The 24,862-nt window shown below is 35.8% G+C and overlaps 1 protein-coding gene across 5 annotated transcripts in view; it reads right to left on the bottom strand.

Moving 5' to 3' along the window:
* Positions 1 to 24,862, bottom strand: part of HELZ (helicase with zinc finger) — an 83,189-nt gene that overhangs the window by 32,649 nt on the left and 25,678 nt on the right. For 3 of the 5 annotated variants that reach the window (XM_040530264.1, XM_040530262.1, XM_040530266.1), the window contains 9 exons: positions 24,401 to 24,476; positions 21,211 to 21,409; positions 20,024 to 20,131; positions 19,410 to 19,707; positions 17,361 to 17,628; positions 13,238 to 13,571; positions 8,495 to 8,625; positions 5,881 to 6,060; positions 5,244 to 5,348 (listed from right to left, as the gene is read on the bottom strand). In XM_040530264.1, coding sequence (XP_040386198.1) covers positions 5,244 to 5,348; positions 5,881 to 6,060; positions 8,495 to 8,625; positions 13,238 to 13,571; positions 17,361 to 17,628; positions 19,410 to 19,707; positions 20,024 to 20,131; positions 21,211 to 21,409; positions 24,401 to 24,476 — 1,699 coding nt within the window. The remainder of the gene's footprint in view (positions 1 to 5,243; positions 5,349 to 5,880; positions 6,061 to 8,494; positions 8,626 to 13,237; positions 13,572 to 17,360; positions 17,629 to 19,409; positions 19,708 to 20,023; positions 20,132 to 21,210; positions 21,410 to 24,400; positions 24,477 to 24,862) is intronic. The other 2 variants (XM_040530265.1, XM_040530263.1) reach the window with 1 other exon arrangement.

Here is a 24,862-nt window from a genome sequence, read left to right as displayed (position 1 = left end):
CAGCCATTCAGTCAACTTTTACATGATTCAGTTTCTCAATCTTAACTGAGGATTATACTTACCTACCATCTCACAGGAGTACTGTGAGGATTAATGAGTTTATTGTGAGTTTATGTTTGTAAAGCACTTTGAGATTCTTGGATGAAAGGTGCTATTGAAATGCAAAATATTATGGTTATTAGACATTATTATACCATGCACTGTCTTTCATTACACAAATTCAACTACGTGTGACTCAGATTGGGTGACAGCATTTCAAACTGCATTGTTGCTTACCCATTAATTTATTTTATTTTGATGTGAGATCAAAAAGGTATCCCAGAGCTATTATGCACCACTGGCATAAAAGCACCTGACAGATGTGACTACTGGGAGAATGTCGTGATATAAGTAAGCCACACTGAACATGGGACTTCTCAGGTGCACTTTGTGCTAATAACATCTCCTGTAATTTCATGATTAGTTTTTTTCTTAAAGCTAGTGAAACCCATTATATCTTCTTTTTAAAACCAGTTCAATACAATGCAAAAGATTTCACCCTGCAATATACCCTTACTTTCTAATCAAGCAAGTGTCCAACCTTTTAATCTTAATATTTGCCAAAGCAAAGTGCCTGAATGCCAGCAGAGTCAGGCATGTACTAATCAAACTATCCACGTAGCACCTGCAACACATCTATTAACATGCAGCTATAGGTACAACAACTGCAGTTACAAAAACAAAGCCAAGCTGTAACTCACATGTGACTGTATTTTCTCACATCAGGTGCCTCACCTCAAGATTTTAATTGTGGAGAAATGAAAACCCCAAAGGCTAGGTTTATCCAAGCCCACAGGCAGTGAAATCACTGGCAAATACATAGAGAACCGCATTGAAAGAGAAAAGTCATAAGATCAGGGACTTAATCTCCTGCAAACAAAAGCACTGAATATATCCACTGTACTTACTAATGCTGGATTAACATACACAGAATCTGCATTTCATCTGCATTTCATACCCCCTTTATTTCTAAATTTGGACATTTACAACAAAAGCTCTCAATTTCTAGCCAATGATCTAAAATAAACAAACAAAAAAAAAGAACACGTGTCTCCATCAACCCTTCATCAATTATGCCAAAACAGAAGTTGGCCCAACTATTTTTGTTAAATGTTAGCCAACTTAAGTTTTTCCTACTCTTCTGCATTTTGCTTCTATTGATAAATTTCCATCAAACTAACTATTTGTACAACAGACTATTTGCAAAAGTAGCAAATTTCAATCAGTAATTAAGACTCAATATTTCCTTGTTTGATCATGTTTCAGGCTGGGACTGCTCCTGAATCCCTTAAAATATACTTCTAAAACTTAATAAAGGGGAGTCTAGAGTCAGAACCTCAGATGGAAGTAGAACAAAGTTTCATCTGCACTCCTGTCGTACAGAAGTGACTCCTACTTCTCTCCTTGGAGAAGAGAGTGAATGGGGACTACATTTATGTTCTCCAAAACTTCTTTTTTCCTGTTCTGAACTGGAAAATACAATCTCTTCCTACTTCTTGATAAAAAGGCCGGGATTCTCCCTTCAGGCTGTGCTCTAAAGAACTCTTCTTGGACAAACTCCGATCCCACCTCCTCAGACTTTGTACGAATCTTTCTCACCTGAAAACCCTCAAGCAAAAGAAAAACAGAGGCTTAGGGGAAAGAGATCTAGCTGTCTCATTTCACGCCTCTATTGAAAGTTAAAAAAAAAAAAAAAGAAAAAAAATTCAAGTAGTCCCAAGAACCCTAAAGAAAATTTAAAAGCATCTGATTTCCTCTTTCATTTCTTTTGATTCCCCTCCATAGAGAGGCTCATTGTGATGTACAAGTACATTCCTTGGGATGCAGAACACAAGTGAAGAACCTGTCTTACAACCTGAAAAAATAACTTTTTTTTTTTTTTTTTTTTTTAAAAATCAATCCTCCTTTGAGGATAGGATAGGATAAAATCTAGAGCTTCAAGAAAAAAAAGTAATTGCTTAAAGAGGCACTTATTTTACAAATACAGCATTTGATAAGATAAATTAATTCTATTTTCAGTATGAAAACTTTACTATGGACAATTTGGGGAAAAGGCGATGATCCCTTAACATCTTCTGAAGCTAGCAGCCACATACTAAAGCTACTTGGTTCCAGGCTACATGCAGTACTGACACAAGTACATTATGACCAAGGTATTTTAAAAAACTTGCTAGTGAACTGGAGAGGTTTCAGCTGAGATATCTTAAACAGAACTGGCTTCTATTCTATTCCATATTGCCAAGCTGATAATCAGCAGTAACATGGTTAAGAATAAAGACAATAAAATATGAACAAAAGCAATATCAAGCTCCTTCCTTTTAACAGTATATGGTATACAACTAAATTTGAAATATATAAGTAAAATAATAGTAATAAATAATTATAGTTTGTATATAATAAATAGTAATAAACAGTAGATACCTCAATCACTGTGTGCCCAGAACCACACAGAGAAACTGCTGCTCTCTGCTTCCTAGGTCTTCACTGGAGTTTTTAGGAGTAACCAGAAGTATCTAACTACGGCGCCTACCTTAGGAGCCTACCTCCTGAAGATTAACAGTTGATGGAGAGAGACAAACACATCCACAGAGTAAAAGGGTGTACAAATTAGAAGCCAATTACTACCTCTACCGCTCTGACTCACCCTCTAAGGTGCCTGCTTCTGCACACTTAAAATCAAGAGTTGTAGCACTGAACAGAAGCACTTAATTGCAGGCTCTTTCCTCCTAACTGTAGGTTAGTGCTTTTTTTTTCTTTCCCTTTCAGAAACACTTCTGCGTTAATCTACGTAAGTATAAAAAAAAAATGTTTCAATGTCAAGTGTCTTAAGTAAAAGGCAGATTTTGGAGAGTGTCCCTTAGACAGCTGCATTATCTAATCATAACGAGTGTCATTTTTTTTTTCCACAAGGTACAAATTTGTTTATGGGTATTAGGACTATAAGAATTTGGTCTCCAGGTTTCATTAGTACTCTATTTGGGTGTAGAGCCTAAACTCAACATAAATTCTCAGTATTCATTTTGCCTTTATGTTTTCTGAATGGCAGAGATAATTATTTTGTTAGGAAAAAAAAAGTACGAATTTACAACATGATTTTTAAACAACCCCCCCCCCAGACTCCAAGCTTCAAATGTTTATGTCACATCATTGACAGGGTGATTTATTTAGTGTGTGTCTTACCACAGAAATTTATAGAAATATTTACGTAGTTCTCAGTACCCAGTCAATATTAAATATCTAAGCTTTTCCTTCTTTAAAAACAACATAAATACGGTGCTCCGGACTAACCTGTGGCAACATTTTTAACAAAGATACTATTTAGCCAGCTCATCCCTTGTAGAGTAAACAAAAAACCTAAAGCAAACTGTTCAGCCCTTTGGAAACACAAACACTGCAAGTAGCACATGCTGCTTTGATACTTTACTGCTCCTGCTCCATTTTATGTTTCCCTTAAAAAAACAGCACTTAGGGCAAAAAAAAAAACAGGCTTAGGGCACCCTGTTTAAACTAACAGTAATGATTTTAATTTGAAAATATATCTTGACAACAGTCAATAATAAAGGTAACAGATCCACAAGTGATTTTCTGCAAGGAATCTAACATAATTCTAGCTTTCAATTCAAACAAACTGAACCTTTATCTCCTGCCAGATCAGGTTGACATGCAGTCAGCTTTCAAACAACATATGCTTCCGAAGTATCCATAATATTTTTAAAATAATTTACAAACACACACACCAGTGGATATATAAATATATATACAACTCCAGAGATACCTCCATTTACAAAAACTAGAACTTTCCATAAAGGTATCATGACTGCTTGAACAACGTCATACAATCTATAGCAGCACTTTCTGAAGGATTCATAACAAACACTATGACAGTTACATTTAAAACTTGCAGTGGCTTTTGCATTATGCACTGAAATACTCTTGGCAAATGTGTGCGTATATGTATATATTTAACCTTAGTGGGGAAAAAATTGCTTTTCTTTTACATATGTTTTTCACAAGCACATCTGAGACCAGACTATATAGTTGAATATAGCACATGAAAGAAGGTAGCAAAAGCTTGGCAACCACAATAGAACTGTATCTAACTTTAACATCTTGTTCTGTTAAATCACAGTTCAATAATCCTGAAAGCGTAAATTACACACATTTTTTCTCCACTACAAAATTAAGACACCATAATGCTTTTCATCACAAAGTGCTTTACAAAGCCCCTTAAGACAATTTGGGTTAAAATACACCAAATTAAAGGTAACTTTTCAGAAGTCAGCTGCCTTTTCTTTTTTGGCCAGATCCTCAGTGTCTGTCACATGGCGACTAAAGCCAGAAAACCTAAGAGAATTTACACCTGTCATAAATCTAGCCCTTTCACATAACTTCAGTGGCTTTACTGACATTACGTAAAATTTAAGTCCAGAATGGCTTTTAGTTGCTAGCAAGTAAACAGAGTCATTTTCTTAGTAATATGATATAATAGTCACGCACTGACATTGAGAAAATGATGCTCATAATTTTAAAAAATATATACCAAGTTAGCAGTCTTATATACTGTGATATCTGTGCAAATATTCCCAGGAGTGGGTTTCTGCCCATAAATAAATACTCCCTAAATATTTCTATGCACGTTTTACCCCTTCTGCACTCTAAGTTTCCACCTCTTCTTCATTTCCTTTCTTAACTAAGCGCCCCAAAACTAACCATGGCAAATACATTTAATCATACAATTACTTCAAACTCACTGATCAGAAGAGGCCAAACTACTTCCACATGATTCTCTAAATACGTAGCTCCTATGTCAACAGATTTTTTTCCTTCAAAAAGCCAGGTGGGAAGCTCAAGCTTCCAAGTAGTAAGCATGAGTAAAAATCTTCTAGAATTTAAAATACATTTAAACTTCCTTTTATTTTTATCATAATAGCTTTTAGAGGAGCATATCAAAAGTTTGCTCGTTAGGAAAGACACATTTATCAATAGAATAATAAAAGCTTAAAAAAGGATGTCTTTATTTATATTTAACAAATGACCCAAAATGATGTTGATAATGTTTCACATTCCTTTTAGTCTATGTTTTTAAAAGCACTGCTGGTAATGCCAATATGCTTTTATGTTTTAAAAGTTCTTTAACCATTTATTATAGACACCTTTTCTTAAGAATAGTATTTTATAGATACATAATAAGCCTTAAAAAATACCTGAGAGGTCTTGCCTGGGGATTGCCTGCTTCTACATATGGATGTAAATAATCCTTTATGTAGAGATCAGCAGCACTATTAGAATGGGTGCAAATGAGAATCCTGCTGGAATAAATGGTGCAAACAAAAAAGCAATGAAGAAACAGAAAACAATTCAAAGCAGTAGAATACAAAAAAAAGGAAACAGTGGCCATCTTCCTGCACATTTCTCTTAATGAAACTAGTCACTGACCTACTCTAGTTTGCATGATTCAGCCCTTTAACTCAAATCCTTTAGTTAGGAAAAGATTTAAAGTTCAAACAGTTTTTCAATAATTATTTCACAATTATTAATCTAGACTTGATTTAAAATAAGAAACAGCTTTTATTGTCTAGCATACTGTACAACTTTCCATGTCAAGCGAATCACAGTCATTCTAGATATCATCACTTTTAACTAGTTTTGTTCTGAATGGAAACATACAGGCTAAGACTACAAAATTACATTATCATTCAAAACAATGACGGATGGCTGGGGTTTTGTTTTTTTTTAAGCTGGGTGGAAATTCCATACTTCTACCTTTCACTTGTATTTAAGTAAAAAATGGCATTTTCTTTGCTAATCAAGAATTGCTCTATGTTTAGTGCCCCATCTCACCTAGTATCCTGTTGCTGGAGTATGTGCTTGACTGCCTGAGCCAGAGTGAACGTTTTTCCTGTCCCATAGGGACCGATGATAAGAACAGGAGGCAGTTGTATTGAAAGTGGAGTAGTGATAGCCAGAACAGCCTCTTTCTGCTTAGCATTTAGTCGAGGGTCCAACTGCTCATCCCATTGTCTGTTCAAAAAGGAGACGAGTTTAAAATCAGAAGCTATGAATACTCACAGTCAATGAGAAATGAAATGAGTTAAGATCTCAAGGGCTTTCAAGGAAGAGTCTATATGCTAATGTACTGATTCTGTCATTCTGAGTCATAATAGAACAAATCTAGCAAAATAATCAAATTCTTTTATCACATAACCTTGATACTACTTGCAATAAATCAGTTTTTTCAAAAGAAATCCAGCTATGTCTCATTTTACACTATCTCATCTAACAATAATTATCCTGCATAGTGCACATTTTAGAAGAAAGTACATGCTGCACAATCACTTGATAACAAAGGAAAGTTTTTCCTACTATTACTACAGAAAATGTAACATTGGTTACATTTATTCCCATCAGTATTTATACAGTCAACTTTTTAAAAGTCAACATTTATACAAACTCAGAGCTTGGTAAATATGAACTAGGATGCAATTCAAAAACAAACAAAAATAGTGGCTACCAATTAATTACAAACATTTTTTTTTGATCATTAAGACATACCTCTAATAGGAAAGCAGTCTAAAAAAAGGATTTTTGCTGCAACAAGCTAGTGATACCAGCATTAACAGAAGGATGATTTCAGAAAATTCCGATGAGTGTAAGAGGTTAAAGATTTGTAGACACAGTTTTTAATATTCCCAGTGACAGATTTAAAAGTAGACATGCATAGTAAAAAACACCTGTCACTGCTGCACATATGGCCATACTTCAGTAATGTGATCTGATTTGGTACAAGCACTATGATTCCTGCAGATCAGGAAAGCTTCTATTACCAACAGGGAGTAAAATAAAGAGAATGCTTAGGACTTCAGTCAACTCTAAGACAGCTATGAACAACAAGCTTGCAGGAGGATCTAAGAAAAACTGAAAAGTAATAGGGATGTAAAACAAAAATATAAGAAAAACATAGGGAAAGACAGTTCTGAATCAGTCAGAGCTACTGAATTCCAAGGTATGGCAAACCAAGCCACCGCATGGAAAAAAACACGTTCATTACACTGACTTAAACACAACTACAACTATTACATACATAATTTATATGTATATAAAAATATAAAGCCATTATACAAATAATTTATATCAATTACAACTACCATGCAAGTTTCTGTAAATATGAATTTCCTGGCATAAAACAGAAAAGAAAGTTCTAGCTTACTTGACTTACCTCCTTTTTATTGAGATCACTGCTTACTTTCAAATTATTCCTAAATACTACTTCCTCGCAAGATTCACCCAAAACTTAATTAAGTCAGTGAACAGATTGTCATTGTCCTCCACTAGCTCTGTAGCATATCTCTGTGCAAAACCCTTCTTTCTGCCTTTACTGTCACAGCTTTGATACGTGCAGCAATCATCCTCACCCAGAACACTGCACCCACCCTTTCATCATTTCTTTTCCTCCTACACTTCCAAAGAGGAACTGAACTTTTTCCAGTAATTTTTGTCTTACGTTATCTAGCTGTCTCAGGTTTCTGGCCAGATCACCTTCCTTTTCATTCTTGAGCTATCTTCCATTTTGCACTGCGCTGCAATCACACAGTTTAATTCTCACCTTCAAGACACAACACAACTACCCGCGTGCTGTACAGGCTATCAGTTCCACATACCTCTCACTTCCCTGGTGTCCATCTAAGTACAGAAACTTCACGCCTTTTTATCCTTCCCCATGCACCAGGAATATTGACCATACTCCCTAAGCCACAAAGCCTCACGTTGCTCTTCCCTATGTCTCCTCTTCGAGACAAACTATTTTCACTGCATTACTGCATCATTCTAAGTTTTCTCAAAAGTATTTATATAATGTACGGGTTTATATTTCATAAAGGAAACTATAAAACCTATGTACAAAGAATCTCAGGACTGCTTGCAAGTGCAATGTTGGTTCTTCTAAGCCTTATTCCCATACCCTTCCACCCTCCCTTTTTCTTTTTTTTTTCTTGCCATCCTCTTCAGTGGTATGTACAAATTTGGGTCATTGCATCAAACTCAAAGAGTACTAATCATTGCTCATGCAAATGAAAATCTGCATGCTTAAGATCCTGCACAGCACAATCCTTGTAACTGGTATTTACATTTCTATAAAGTGCATATTTTCAATGAAGAACAGAACAGTAAATAATCATAGGAGTTTTGTTTTCTACAGCTACAATACAACTGCAATGCCTATTAAAATCACATTTCAACCTCCAGGAAAAAAAAAACAATCAACAGATTCTAGTCCTCAGAGGATCGATTTTCTTGTTTTATTTAGAACTGTTTCACTCCCTTCTCTGAACCATCCTCACCATTAATGAAGAGAAAGACATATTTCCTGTTCTAGGGCAGATTTCAGCCATCTGTTATGAGAAATTCAATACTGCATTACCATACGATCTTTGATATTAAAGTGTTTGTATTCTTGTACCTGTTGGGACTCCAGGGTATGGTGGGAGTCATGCTGACATCTGGAAACAAAATACTGTTGTCCTTAATCCTGTCCAAGGCATAATGCATTTCACAGAGGGGTAAGCGATTTAACTGAAACTGAAGTTCAACCTACAGTACAAAATGAATGAATTAATAGATGAACAAGAATGATTTATTTAGATAACACTCTTTACTCTTGGCTGCATATAATAAATTTTTATCTTCCTGCAACTTACTGATTCTCAGAAGAAAACAACAAATATCAATCAAAAGATTTCCAATAAAATTAACTTGCCCTGTTTTGTTTTGAAACAAAGAAAAATACAGCATCTTCTGTAACATCATTTTGTTGTTTGATTTTAAGATTAGATTCCACTGCAGGTTCTGAGAAGGAAAAAAAAAGGGAAAATATCCTTGGAATTATTTTTGGAATATAAAAAATACTCCTTGAAAATATTATTTTCCTAAAACACTGTTTTTAAATATGCAAGCTTCCATCACTTATTGTAAGAACAACCTGAAAACAGCAATGGACCGGAAACTTTTACAGATGAACAGATGATGTAAATCAGATGTGTGACCAGCAGAGATAAAATCCAAACATCATTTAATTCCAGTCAAATGTTCTGGTATAATACAATTTGTCACTTATGTTGAGTTGTTAGAACTCTCCAAAAGGTAATTTCTAAAATGTAATTTGTTTATCAATACATTCTTTTGTTTGTCCTCTCAATTACTTGTGTTTTAATGCTAGTAAGTAAAAGAAAATGCCAATAAAATTCGGGTACAAAGCCAGAATCAAAATGTAGAGCATGTTAACATCCCTGGTTAAATTCAGAACTGAACAATGGACAGTGAATTTAGTTTATACATATATATATACACTAAAACAGTAAAGAAAGATTCTAAATCTCATGACTGGATAAAAGTAGTTTCTGAGGGAAAGAATTCATAAAAACAATCCATACGGATTATAACTTACACATACTTAAATTTGCAATTGTGAATCTCTCCAAAAACCAAGTGATCTTATCAGAGCATTGAGCCAAAGACTCAATGTTAACTAACAGAGAAGCCTGTATCAATAATTTGACAAAAATTTGCACTAAAAAAAATGGCCGAAAAGCATCCAAAGCTGCTGAGGAACTTCATGTAATTGACATAAATTTTTAGAGTTTTTTTTTTGAAAGCATTGTTATTGATCACTAGACCCTTATGTAATTACCATGCTACTACTCTACTGAGCATTTTGTAATTAAGTAATAGCAAATAAGTACCTTTCTGAGATCTACATTGCTCTGTGACCAGGCTGACAAACAGCCCGTCAAATTATTTCAACCTGTCTGGGAAAAGCACCCCTTGGTGACCTAGAAAACACACCGGTAATATCTGAAACGTCCCCGGTCACCTTTCTGACGCTTTCACGGCCACCGGGCAGCAGCTGCTCACACACCACCAGCCCAACAGGTGAGGAAGCCGAGGAGCAGAGGTCCAGGGGCGTGAGGGGCCCAGCCGCAGCCCCCTGGGACCCCCCGCCACACAAACTCATGCCAGGTGACCAAGGCAAAAACCTGCTCTCACACCCGTTTTCCTCCTCTACCTCCCTATTAGAGGCCGTTATTTCTTAATCACACTTGACTCTCATGATAATTATTGCTACCAGTCAGAAAGCTCAACAAACACAGAATATATTTGTAAATGGTCTTTTCTAACAGCTTCTGTGAAGGCTTTAATTCAAAGTCCTAGCCAACTGAAATAAGTTTTCTTCATATAAGGACAAGAACTTCTCTGCACTAACACAACATGCCTCATTCCAAGCCACATTACCTTCTCTCACGAGCTCCTCCCCTGGCGGAGCCATTTAACCTTCCAGTACTTTCCACGCTCCGTGTAAGTACTGGCTGGACCCGATGCCCCATTACCTGCCCAAAAAGTCACTTCTAGCCACAGGGATCAGACCTGTAAAAACCCTCTTGTGCATGAGTAATCTTAATTACTCTAAGATCATCTCTTTCTAAAGGATTTGCAAAGCACAGCTCTTGCCATTTCCTTTTTCTAGTATATTTAACCATACTGTTTATACCATTATGCAGCATGTAGAATCAATGCTAGCTTTGCTGTAAATAAACAACTGCTTGCATCAGTACAGATTGTAGCCATTAACTTCCCATCTCTCATAGGTATAAAGACATTAAATATCCATTTTGACTATCACGTTTTACAGCAACACATATAACCATAACTAAAGAAAAGGGCAGCAATGGATCCATACAACTAAGCATGGAGCCCACTAAAACTACTGTAACTGCTAGGAAAACTTTTTCTTTAAATAGTATACATGAATGCTCAGGAAATTTTTCCCTCTCTGTTCCAGCCTATGCCTACCAGTGCCTCAGGAAAGACCCAGTCCTTTAAAAGCAGCATGGTTTAGCACCTGCCAAGAACGACAGCGACAGCTCGTGCCTGAGGGTGACCTCGAGCTTCCTTCCATGCTGCGTCCTGTCCGTGCCTACCCAGGGCCGATCCGTCTGCCTGACGCTATCCTGCAGATGTTAGGAAAAGCTTCCAAGCAAGAGGAAAAACGTCTGTGCTCAGACAGACCCAAGGCGAACAAAAGACCACCCTGTATTAGAGCAGTAATTTAAATGCAGACAAACTATAATGCTCATCTGAGCAACATTTTAATGGCCTTTTCTGGGAGTCCGAGTAAGGTGGCTGGCATTAAATGCCTCATATTATCTACCAGCATTTCTCCACTTTCTTTAACAGCTTGTGATTTGTTTTGTTTTTAATACAGTTTGGATTGAATCACATAGTTATATTTGCTGTTGCACAGTACTGAATGAGGCCATCTGTGTAGGAGAGGCATGTAACCTGCTTTAATAAACATTCCAGAATAAGAAAACAGTGGGAAAGGAAGTTAATCCATTGCCAGTTTCACAGAAGACGACCCAGAACAGTGTATCCACTCCAAAAATAAAACAATCTCATGTTAGTTTGGTCACCAAAAAGAGCAGCAGCCAAGGGGGGTTTAAAGCACCAGTTCATTCCATCCCACCTTCAGGAACAGTGCACTTGATCAGAGCCAGAATTATGTGTTTATTACAGGTAAGACAGGACAACAGGCAAGTCAATTAGCAGGAAGTTTCCAAGATGAATTGTTAGAAGAGGAAAGGAAAGGAAAGACCACTCATTTACCCAAAACATACAAAAATAAACGTTGACCAAATTGCTCTTAAGAATCTCATAGGTATTCCTAAAAGCACTGGAGACAATGGCAAGATTTCCATCTTGAACACAAACCCTACGCATCCAAATTGTAATGCACTCCGTTCTAACCTGAGGATCCCTTTCCACATCTTTAGGCAGTACTTTATCAGAAAAACTTTCTTTACAATTGTGATTCATTAAAATATAGGTAACTGTTTAAGGATTTGACCACCAGTTCACTGATGTATGTATGAAGTACTGCATGATTTCACAAACAAACTTAGGACCCCATTTTTAATGGAGAATAGATTTGCTGCCTCAGGCTAAGCTTTACAAGGAAAACAAGCCAGTTACTCAAGCCCCAGCTCATTTTGCATTCCAGTGGAGTTTTTGATAGAATCAATTAGTAGGTTTAATTATTGTTTTAAGAAAACAAACACAAAAACAAGAGCCCAGAAGAACATAAGTCTTCCCAGGCCAATTAGCCACATTAAATTAAGACATTTTTATTCTTGCATGTTTCTCCAAAACAAAACGAATGGGAGGAGAGAATTATTTGGTGAAAATACATTCAATTCTAGCAATTCCAGTGACCTTAATTTGAGGTCATTTCCATTTAGTAACAAAGCTGATCACAAGTTCTATAGCAGACACACAGAGAATGGGTGGGAAGACCGCAAGTATTTAACTTAACTAAAGCTTCATCTTCCCTTACATGTACTTCCACTTACACCTCATGCACTAACTACACTATGTTATTTAAAAGCAGATTTTATCCCCACCTATTTCATGTCAACTATAAAGTACACAAAATCCTGATCTTACTGCCAACACAGTTTTCTCCAGCAAGTGTTACAACTCTTCATTTTGTAACCAAATGCCTCCAAGACAGGTATTTAAGTGTCAAGGGAGAGAGAGCCATGGAGGCAAGTATTACCACTGTGAAACAAAGAATATATGTCATTAAAGTATTTGTTCACCTTCCTCATGCCTCCATTTATACAACCCTCGTCATCTTCATCAAGGAAATACTGTAAATTAAAAACTTTGCCATTGAAGGACAATATTCCTTTTGTTCTGATATGGTCTCAGAAGGCAGCACAAGGCCCATTCATAGCCTCAATAGATCTTACTAAAAATTAATCTCACCTCAGGTCTAGGAACAGGTGTAGTGGAATCCACAATAACGAGAAGATACAAAATCAAGAGCCCAAGACCCAAGTTACCACAGGGAGAGTTCTAGTTGGCTACCTCAAGAGCAGCAGAGATTTTTATTGGAGAAAAAAATCATAGCAATAGAAAACTTCCTTTGACTTCATTAAGAAAAGGTTCCTGAGGACTCTGGTGACAATATATATGCATATATTTATAAATAAAATTCACATTTCACAGATGAAATTTTCATCTGTGCTCTACTTTCTCTGTATGATGAGGCATAAAAAAATTCCTTTCCATATCTTCTAGGAATTACTTTGGGTGGAGCTGAAAAAGACAACTCAAACATGCCAAAACAGCTTCCACTCAGCCTTACCTGCATTTCACAATCTGCCCGAAGATTAAGTTCTTCACAGCATTCCCTGGATACCCTCAAGAAGATATAATCTTTTGTTTTCTCTTCAATAGCTGCTTCATAAACCTTCTCTTTGGTTCCTTGGGTCTGTGCTGATTTCTCTTTAGTGACAGGCAATAAATAAACAGCATTGACTTTGGTCATCACCAGCCGTCCAGCCAAAGTGTCTTCTGAAAGCGTTTCAGTGAGCTTAAAGCGTCCAAAAAGTTGTCCATTTTGGGCATATTTTGCACCTCCAGAAACCCCAGTGAGCATGAAGCTTGCTACAATCTGCAATTGCACTTTTATGTTGAACCTAAATAAGAAAGCATCTGGTCAGTGCAGAAAAATGCTCTCAGATCTGGAGATTTCATGAATTCAGACCAAAGATTCACCGCCTTAGACTCTGAGCATATAACTGTTAAACAAACAAGTATAGCCAAAGTTAAAAGAATCAACTTCAACAAAGCTTTAAAAAAATGCTATGCACGTCCCAAAGAAGTAAAACTTTGTATTTAAATAGTTTGTAAGGTTATGTTATATTCCCTGATATTAGGTATTCAGGGACAGACAGAAGAATAAGAACAGAATAAGATTCCTGTTTATTCCATGTATCTCTTCCAGGCTGCACACCAAAAAAGGTTATCTACATCTTGACAAAGGGAAATAGTATTATATCTACAATTGAGATGGATTGATTAAAATGCTTCCTTAAAATCACAATGTGGGCATAAAAAATGAGACATTTTTATTTAAAATGAAGGAATGGCATTGCAGGCTCAGCCACATAAACCATCTATCCAAAGAATTCCTCTTAATAGCAAATTCCTCCTATAACCAGAGATTTAAAAAAATTCATTCCTAGTAGTTACTACTTTCAAAAAGTCACATACGTAACACGTGAAAGTGACACAGTAGCACATTTTATTGACCACTCACCAATACACAGTAATCTCCTCCTAGAGTGTCTGGCTTGTTTTTAAAAATATTTTTTTCAACGTGATTTTTAAAATAACAAAAAAGAAAAGAAATCTGTCACTCCTGTTAACGTTCTATCATCAGCAACTTTTTCCTGACAAATTACAGAAATAAGTAAAAAACAAAGGTTTTCACAAACAAAATTTCTTGGAAAAAATAATCGTCTTATGATACTCACCCTGTTTTTTTTGATCTGTTCATCTTCTTAAAACTCATATTTTAAACTAATGAACTCATGGTTATAGTTTAAGACCTGTACTATCAGGGACCATAAGCCCGTAACAATGAAATCCAACATTTCATCTCTCTTGGAATTTAAACATTGAATATATTTTGCCATATTTGCCAAATCATATGTCTTCCAGAAAAAAAAACTGCAAGTTTGCCCCCTTGTGGACATAGTTGCTTCTTTACATAATACGAGCAATTAAGTCAGATGCACATTTCACATTCCTCCACCCCGAAAAAGCAACAGATGTCATCCTACTGAACATGAATTCCTTCTGTTCATCAGTAACTGCAAAGATTGCTCCATGAGCTACAGTTAGAGCAGTCACTCAAAAGCATGCGCTTATGGGAACATGTGAGAATTAAGTGTAATCCTTCCGATTTCTACATGTGCTAAAAACAAACAAAAAAACTTCTGTGTATTAATGTGCTAGAATATTCCGAAGCACCTATCAGCAAATGAGCAACACCTAAAACAACTCAAATCACATTCAGATAATTGTTACCATACTGTATAGATTAGATTTCACAGAATAAACAAGAGCTCTGCATTGTTACTAAGATACAATCATGTGCCGTTGTGAATTTATTTTATAAAGACTCGTAAAAACTTCCTAAAACTGAATCCCCAGGCTGCTAAAAATGTACCAGCTCATTCTCAAATTCTGATTTGTAGAAACCTGCTGGAGTAGTACTGCCATGCTGAGAGAAATTATTGTCTTTATAAATGACTAAACTGATTCTATTGCACTAAAGGAGATAAAAAGTTTACAGATTATCAAACAATTTCCAGTGAGTAAGCTGACACCTTCTGGCAAGCTGTTAAACTACAAAATTGTCTAAGGATTTTATTTTAAAGTCAACAGTTGCTTCTTCCATCCATTCCTCATCTTTGCTTTAAAGTTCATTAAAAAAAAGTTTTCAATGAGGTTTATACAAAACCAATAGCCTTTATACTGAGGAGATTTTATTTTTATTGGAAGGAATTTGTTTCCTCCAAGCACTGCAAAATTAAATCAAAGAAATATTTGATATATCATGAATCCATCCAGTGGCAATGCAGACAATAAATTCCTAAATGGCAAGTAAAGCCATTTTGAACAAAGCCCCATATAACATTTTCTTAACAGTAAATCGAACATATTTCATTTTACATTTATATCTGCAGAATTCAGACAAGGTGTGCAGTATGACATTTACCTATGCATTGATAAACTATAAGACATAGTAATGATAAAAACAAATTTATTTTCCATTAAAGCCAGTATTATAAGACTGTACAGCCTTTAGATAAATCTGTTCTGCAAGTCTGGTAGCAGAAAGCGTGGAAAGAGCTCTATATTGCTATATATTATCACACACTCACTAATGTCCACACAGGTGATGACCCAAAGTCTGAAACAATGTTATCCCAGAAACCAAGAAGTCATTAGCAGCATTGTTAAAACACAACAATCCACTCCAATGTGAACTGCAGACACTCATGTTATTCCAGTCCTGCCAGAAGAGACCGTGTTGACAACTCCACTGTTTTTATGAGATGCATACACAAACCCATTAGAGAGTAGCAGCTCATCAACATTTTGACTCATGACACCACTTCAGAGGTATTACAACCCACTTGCATTTGTATTTCTGGGCCCTCTTCTAGGCTTGTAACCCTGGCACCTCACTAGAGAATAGCATGTGTGTGATCTCAGCCACAGAGGATCAGAAAAGTGTGTTAGTTCAAGCCTTGCTGCAATAAAGTGGGGCATCTACAAGATCAAAAGAATATTTCTGTCATCAGCAGTATCAAAACAGAAGATTTAAGAACATTATTAAAACTTACTTTTACTAATCTACCAATTGAAAAAGAGCAGCAAAAACTTAGCAGTGCACCAAAAGGGAAGCATTACATGGAATGCACTCCTCATTCTTTCATTTCTACAGGCATGCTGCTGTGTGCTTTCCTATGAGGAACAGAAGTGTAATACTTTATGTGAAAATTCACTCAGTAAAAATACTGTCTACTTTTGTATCATATTTCATAACGTTTACTTTAAACCCACTTTTGTTTTAAAAAGCCTTAGAAAAGCGATTATAAATATGTATGATGGAGAACATTTCTGCATGCTGAGGAATCTTGAAGCATTATTCCTCTCTATGTTAGATTCCAGCTCAAAAGCAGAACACAGCAGAGATGACAGATACAAAGAAGAAGAGTTCAAATGTACTGAGCTTCATTTGAGATACAAAAAAGAAATGGAACCATTTTTCTGCCTTAACATGAGAAATACAACTGCTAATGGCTGTATTACACAAACAAGAAATGTATACTACATGCCTTTTACTAGGAACTTTTATTCATAAGCTAGCTTTCAGCCTATTTAGAGAATAAAACGTTAGCTGCCACCTCACCGTAAGACCAGAGTTTGAGCCAAACACAATTCAACCTTTTTTTCCTAAAAAGAATTTTAAAAAGGAAAAAAGAAAGAAACCTCCCTGAATGACTTGTACACAAAGATTTTATATATTATTTTGCTATAAGTGATTTTACCAAGGAATAAAAAAATTGATGCATTTCTTTTTCATAGAGAGCCAAAAAACCTACAAGCAAAAATTATTGTACAGGTACCAGCAAAACATTGTGCAACAGCTGTTCAGTGACTCCAGCTGTAAGCAGACTGATATGTAAACTTGCTTTAAGTGAGCATCATTAAATTATATTCATTAACTGCTAGTCTCCATCTAAAGTTTCTATTTTCACACTCATATTCAACTTTATCTCTAAGAAACAAGAAAACTTAATATTTTAACTTACCATGTAAGTTTAATCAAAAAAATTGTCGTTATCATCATCATTTCAATAGGACAGTAACAAATATCTAAGATACAATTTTGTAAATGTATTACTTACTTGCTAACTTCCTTATACTGTGCTATTTCCTCAATATAAAGGAGGTCATGCAACCGTGACTGATAGTTGGTCTTGGTCAATGATTTGTCCAGGACAGATTGTGTAAATAGCTGGTCAGCAGAGAGAGGGATTTGGTATCTGGTAAGAAGGCTCTTCTCCAATTCAGTAGTTTCATTAGGCTCAAATTCTACAATAGTCTTAGAAGTAGAATCCCAACGCTTAGCTGTGGTTAGTAGCTGTTGCCGTGCATGCATCAAGTATTCAAGATCTGGATATAGAGACGTAACAGGGAAAGGAAGTCAGTTCAAGCTCTCTCTGTTTTAAAAACCACACACTACTAAAAATAATCCCATTAGAGAGAATGAACTGCATATAAGTCTCTCCTTTGCCTACAACAGTTTTAGTAAATTCATTGCTAAAACTTACCACCCCTACTTTTCAGGTGTACACAGAGAACAAGCAGGCTCTCAAACAAAATAGAGAAAATAAATAACCAGAAAATAAAATATTCTATAGCTAGCAAATAGAAAGCGTACAGATAAACAAGGAAAGCACTTTTATTTAATAGAAAGTTGCAAGCAACTTTGAAGGATTTGCCATCACAATGTGCTTGTAAACCCTAACTGCAACATCATCTCTTTTCAAAAATATAAGGTAATGAAGAACTTTACAAGATGTAATATGAAATTTAGAAGGTAACAAAAACAAGTCAATGAAATAGGCAGCAAGAAATCTTTGCATTTGCAGCATTTTGAAAGCCTTCAAAAATAAAAAAATCTATAGCACCACATGTGCATTCTGCAGATAGTTGTATTATATGTGTAAAATTAGTTTGCTAGGCACAACTTTGGAAATGTAACCTAACATGATATTAGGTTAGAAAACTTAAGTTAGGAAATTATTTTTTCAGTACAGACTCATTTCAGGGACCTTGTAGGTTAAACAAGAAACAGAAGACCAAACATTGTCTACAGCCACCCAAAATATATCCGCTAACACAACAAAAACACTGTGACACCAACGTTATACCATGTCACGTCAGTTCATGAGTTTGGCATTTGCTATTCAGTTTCTTTTAATTAGTGTTGGAAACATTAACCTCGTATATGTAAATAAACGCCAGGAATAAAAATCTGTTTCTTTATCTGTCTTTTTCCTCCTTTCACTTTTTCCTTCTTCCTGCTTACATCCTAGTGCTAGAATTCTATTCCTTTGGTGTTTTTCTTTCTGAAATCCTCATAGAAAATTACCATACTCTATCCCACTTTCTTGTCTGTTGCCAAGTGACATAGTGACTTATATTTAGCTCCCTTAATCTTTTGCCATATGTCAAATTGCTTCCTTCTTTTCTGTACTTCTTCACCATCTTTCAATTCGTTGACATCTTTCTGATAACAGTTATTTCAGGAGTTGACAAAGAAGTTACTTCATGAGAGGCACAGCTCAATTTCATAAACAATACAATACTTACAAAGTAACACGTGTTGTTTTTTTTAACCTCAATACACACAAAGAAGTTACATTTTCTTTGCATTTTCCAAATTGGTGTTACAGCAAGTTGATTTACAAGCCTAAACTTTGCCTCTTGCCTTTGACAACTCCAGTCAGACATTGCAAGAAAAGACACCTCTCAGATAGTCTTCTTTAATTAACAATGAATTATCACAGAAATGCTTCATCTTTCTACTGACCTTCTACATGCTTAACATTTTCATCAATCCAAGAATGCATATAAAAACATAAACATACTTTAACTTCCTGTGCTGCCCTTCAGACACATACTGAACTAGAAATTCCTAGCATTTTGACAAGATTAATCCTGATACATGGTGTAACAGTCATAAGGCAGCTAACTCCCCTGAGCCCAAGCCAATTTACACATTCTGAAGCTTCTGTCCACTGCTTAATATTCCTAACTGTGAGGATGAACAAAGCATACAGTAATAGATGTTCAACAGCTGTTAATACAGATGCCGATCTGCCCAGAAACATGAAAAAAGAGATTGCATTAAAAGTTTCTATTATTCAAAAAAAATTTTCATACATTACCTTCAGTTGAAGCAGCATCAATCATTACTCGTTGCATGAGGACTGGTTCTAATCCAAAATCAAACACAACAGTTTGGCGAAAAGTTCCAAAGATTTCTGTGTTAAAGGCTATACTGACTTTGTATATATAATGATCTATTCCATTCTGGACCATCTTTCCTCCTATCCATTCCTGACAGTTTTCTGGAACTTCTTGTGATACCTGGGTAGTGCTGTCTCCAGCAGATATTGCAACGATACTGAAATGTGGACGATGGGCATCATAAAGCAATGCCACTCGATACAGCATTCTTGCAGGCTATAAAAAAAATGCAAGGGTTGAAATGAAGTGTGTTGGAAAACCAAAATTATTTCGGGAATATGTTCATTTGCAATCAGACAATAAGAGCTTATAAGAATTCTCAACTTGATAAAACAGGTACAAGAACTGCCTGCTTTCCAGAAATCAGGGCACTCGATACATAATCACCAGGGCTGCTGGAGAAGGAATGGTACTAGGGAATTGCTTTATTTTCAAAAGAAGTATTATGCAATTGAAATTTTAATCACAAAAGCTTATGGACCACATTCTAATTTTTATTATCAACTCAATGTTAAAAGATAAGTTATCCTACCTTACAAGTGAGAGCAAATGTCCACGTCTGATGAGACTTTTTGGTGGTAACAGTTACTGATAGCTCAGGATTATGTTCTACTCTCACTCCTTCTATACTTTCACTAAGCTAGATTAAAAGAAAAAGAAGATCATATTAAACTTCTACAGACAATACCAAAATAAAAGCATTTAGGAAAAGGTATTTTTGAACAAAAAGTGAAAGAATGGCCTCCCAGATTGTGCAGGATTGATGCGAGTCCTGTGTAGGAATTAAATAAAACGTGCTACTTCAGAGATAATCAAGACAAATCCACTAGATCATACCACATAAGGAAAGAGTACAACCATTTATGGACAATTAGCCACAGGACTTAATTTTCAAAATCCAACTTAGTTGTAGATGTTTAAAGTAGAACATGATTTAATTTGGAAAGAAGGATCTGATAAAATGAGGCCCAATGACTGTATTTCCAGAAGACCCCAGATCTCAATGACATCAATGAGAATTCTAGAAACACTGGGAAACTAGAATGAAGCTTTCTACTCATTAATCCATTTTGCAGAAAGTCCACTCTTCCCAGACTTTAATCAACAATAGATGGACCGAAAACTCCTTAGGGTCAGTGGTAAGTAGAGCTGGTCGAAGGTTGCAAAAACATTCTTTGGAATTCCCAACATCTGCTGAGTTTGATCATATCCATACCCCTCGCTCTTCAGGATTCAAACTTTTTTGAACATTGGGGATTAGCTGTTCTTCATAAAAGTGCCTGCAGCTACAGGCAAAGAAAAAGGAGCCATGCACAAACAGTATTGTCCAGTAAGTCATGAAAGCTTCACCATTTATTGTTCTCCAGTTTAAAAAGTTTTGCTATCCAGTCAAAGAACAGAAACAATACCATGAGACTTGGCTGACTCATCCTGCACTGGGAATAATACATATGCAAAATGAACACTGTGATTAACCCACAAGCTGTAATTCACAAACTCTTCCTTGAATTCCTGAAAAGAATGAGTACATTTGCAGAAATCAGACCAAGTCTCTGGTATCTTTGCAAGAAGACACAGGGCAGGACGGAAAGGGGAGCAAATTGGTTTGACAATTTCTTGGTAACGAGTAATTCGACCAGCTCTGATAGTAAGGGCCAAAAACAGGCTCATCTGTTAGTTTTAAATATGAGCACATAGGAAAGTAGTATATTTTCTTACCACTTTCTCAGGAGATAACGAATTCATCCATTTCTCAATCAAGGTTTCCATATAACTGCCCGAACACTGTTTGTTTTCCTTCTGCTGTTTTAATCTGATCAAGCGGGAAGCATATCGTTTTTGCCATTCTGTTAGCTCTTCCTGGGAATGTGCTGAAGTACACTGTGCACCGTACCTGCAGATCCCTTGCTCTAAAAATCTACATAAAATAGGAAAAACGATTATGCCTTGAATGTTTTGGTCTCCAATTAAAAAATGAAATTTATCAAAATTTTACTTTTAAAGCCAGAAGGACATTCTTGAAGTCCCTCTCTGAACTAAAGGCAGTTCTAGTCCATGGGAACTAATTTGGAAATATATAAACGTACACAGCTTTTTGTAAGAGAGGCAGCAGCCTCTCTTACTGCTAAGTAAAGTATATCAAATTTCTTTGAAACACAAGTCTTCTCACGAAATTTCCAGCTTCAAAGAAGAAGAATCAAGTGTTTGTACAGCAATTAACATGATGAGATCATGGACCATCCCTGAAATTGCTAGGCACTGTATTAACATGAATAAAATGGTGTAATAAGGGAAGATATAGCATAATTGCCTCCAATAGTTAATGCTATTAGCTGTTAAGTGCTCATTCAGCAGTTTTTCCCAGAGCAACAGTGACATCACGTGGCCTTTTCTATTAAATACACCTACACAGAAATGATCTCTCAAGGAAAAGGTTTAATCCTCTTGGTAAAGAGTGCATGAGTCTAAAAGGATCTACTCCTTACAGAGGTTATGGATTTGTTAAAAAGTCCATTTTTCATGTAATAACACATGCTGTTGCATCGAAATTAACAATATTCCTAACGTCTATGCACAATTTAAGCATTCTAGTTCTCAGAATTTATTGCAAATGTGGGCCAACTATTACTTAAATGCCTATATAACTTATGAACTACTTTTTACAATGAAATGTTGTATGAAATTTAAAAAACACAAGGCAGTATCTGCACTTTCATCATTCTTCAAAAGTGAAGCCCTTAAAAAACAGATTGCAAAACAAAATATAAAATGTTTTTTGTTTGTTTTCTTCTGTGTTTTTGCTTTGTTTTATGTAAAGGTACTCAGGAAGATACAGACCAGGCCAGCGGGGTTTTGGTTCATGTGTTACTGTAAGCATCACGTTTATCATAAATAGTCAGGAATGCTGATCTCTGTCAAGATATTAATTTGATTGGAAGTCTGGTATCTATGTGAAATTCAAATATAGTTATGTTTACAATGTATATATTTATATTAAGAACCTTGTCCTACACTGATGAGTTACTGCAAAAGAAAAAGGATGCACCAACACTCCAAGACTAAATGAATACAGAAGTGAGCACCCCACATCAAAGAACTAGCTGAACATCATCAGTGACTGAATAACCTTTCCGCAGTAAACATGTTATGTAATGTAAAATATAATGTGAATTAGAACGTGACTTTGAGCTATCTGACAAAAACAAGTAATACCTGACTATGACATGAAAACCTTGCAGCAAAAGTACTTGGATATCCAGGACACATTCGCATCACTGATTGTAATTTGATTTAGCATACACATTTCTTAAAGGAATGGTATAACTATTTAAAGGTTTAAGTGCCCAAATGGCAAATAAAATAAGCATGATATATACTATGTTATTACTAGAGGTGTTCTCAAGCTATGTTGCTTAATACCTTTTAAATTAAAATATTTTTCTTGGTACTCAGTTTCAACGTTGAATTGCACATTTTCAAATTCAGCACTGCACTGATGTATTAAAATGCTGAAGTACAATTATGATTTTCATGCCCCAAAGTAAATGGAGCACAAGCATAAAATAAATTGTTGACCTGTTCTTATTAGCTATCCAGCAGACTTTAAAGTGTTTTCCTTTTCATTATTTAATAAGAAAGCATATTACCTTAAAAAATTGTCATCATTATGTAAGTTTTCCAAATTTTCAGTGTTAATAGACAATTTGTTTTCCCCTAAATGCTTAGTTTCTTATCTAGTACAGCTGCAATTCCGTAACTTCATTATCCAGAATAAATATGATGTACTCCTACTGCTTTATGGCACACAGGGGAAAAATAAACCACAACTTCAAAAATCCATATTCAGTACTTGTAACTGCCTCCTTATAAGGAAGCTAAAATATTTAATCCATGGTTGGAATGCCACTGTTCATATGGATTTGCTGAGTAAAAGCACATCCTTCTCACTATAAACATTAATACCGTGCATAAGAAGGTAACCAGTAAAGCTAATTACAGCTTTCGTGGAAAAAATCTTTCAGAGCAGAGGTTAGAAACATGGTATGGATGCTGCTCAAAGTCATCGTTAATTATTATTTTTCTTTAAATGTCAATTATGCATAAGATCTGCTAAAAGTCAACAGTTGGCAGGATTTAGCAGCTCTAGAAAATCACAGCCAATTTCAGCAGATTCAGTTGTATCAACTAAAAAGCAAGTCCGATCGCTACCTATGTTGATAATAATGTGTAAGTTACAGATATGGCAGAATGACATGCAGAATAATTGTTTTTCACCATATTTATTAATTCTAACTACATATGTAATACTGTGTTATCAATATAAACCACAGGAAAATTTGACTAGTGGACTGAAAGAGACAAGGAGATGAAACTTCAATACAAGCACAAGCACTTGGACTTTCAGCAAGGCAATTCACCTCTGTGTATATGAATTTAGGCAAAATGGACATAATGAGATCCAGAGGGAAACTGCAAACATTTTTTTATCTGAAGATAAACCTCATCTATCAGCAAAGCCCACTTATCCAAAGGCATGCACCCTATCTGCTGTCAAAGTACACTTCACTGTGCTTCAGCCCGCTAACAATGCTGTCTGCGGAAGTGAACTTGTCACATCTCTGAAATTATACAAATTAGAAAAGGGAGGGGAAAAAGACAGGTACTGCCCTGTCACTAGAAAAATGTTGCTCAAACTACTCTTATGACAACAGAGCTAGTGATTTCATTTTACAGAAAAAATGAGGTGCCTCTGCATCTACTGTCCCATCCAAAAACCTGTGAATTAATCAACTCCTGTTCTAACAAGTACCTTCATGTTCCTAACTTCCTAATCATTCTGTTAGCAGCTTAATAAAAGAGGAAGTGTTATGATGCCTTAGAGAATGTTGGTATAAAGCATTCAATTTACCTTTTACATAGTGTATATTCTTCACTGCTTGTGACTCCTCTGGGTGGAGGGCGGAACTGCCAGCCATCCCGGGACCCTGCGGGGTAGTCAAAAGTCAGGTTACTTGTCTAATGGCCAAGTATTTATGAGTCTGATGGTAACTGTCCAGGGAACCATGTCTTTAAACATCAACCCAAATTGTATTCACATGCAAAAAAATCATCCACAAAAAAAAAAAAATTCTACTCCCTAACAAATTCATTTAGAACAAAGTTTTAAAGGGTATGAAGGCAAGTTTTAAACAACTTGCAGAATGGAGCAAGCTCTGTTGCAATGCTTTGACCAATAAATGGAAACTTTTGCCTTTGAATTCAACCAATGACAACAAATTCAGCCTCAGTCCCCAGAGTTCATCAAGTCAAGCCTGTTTTCTCCTTTTTGACTGCTATCTCGTGCTAAACATTCAGCAGAATCTTAAAGTCT

This window comes from Cygnus olor, chromosome 18, assembly GCF_009769625.2.
Source record: "Cygnus olor isolate bCygOlo1 chromosome 18, bCygOlo1.pri.v2, whole genome shotgun sequence".
Classification (NCBI taxonomy): Eukaryota; Metazoa; Chordata; class Aves; order Anseriformes; family Anatidae; genus Cygnus; species Cygnus olor.
This window is presented reverse-complemented; position numbering and strand designations above follow the sequence as displayed.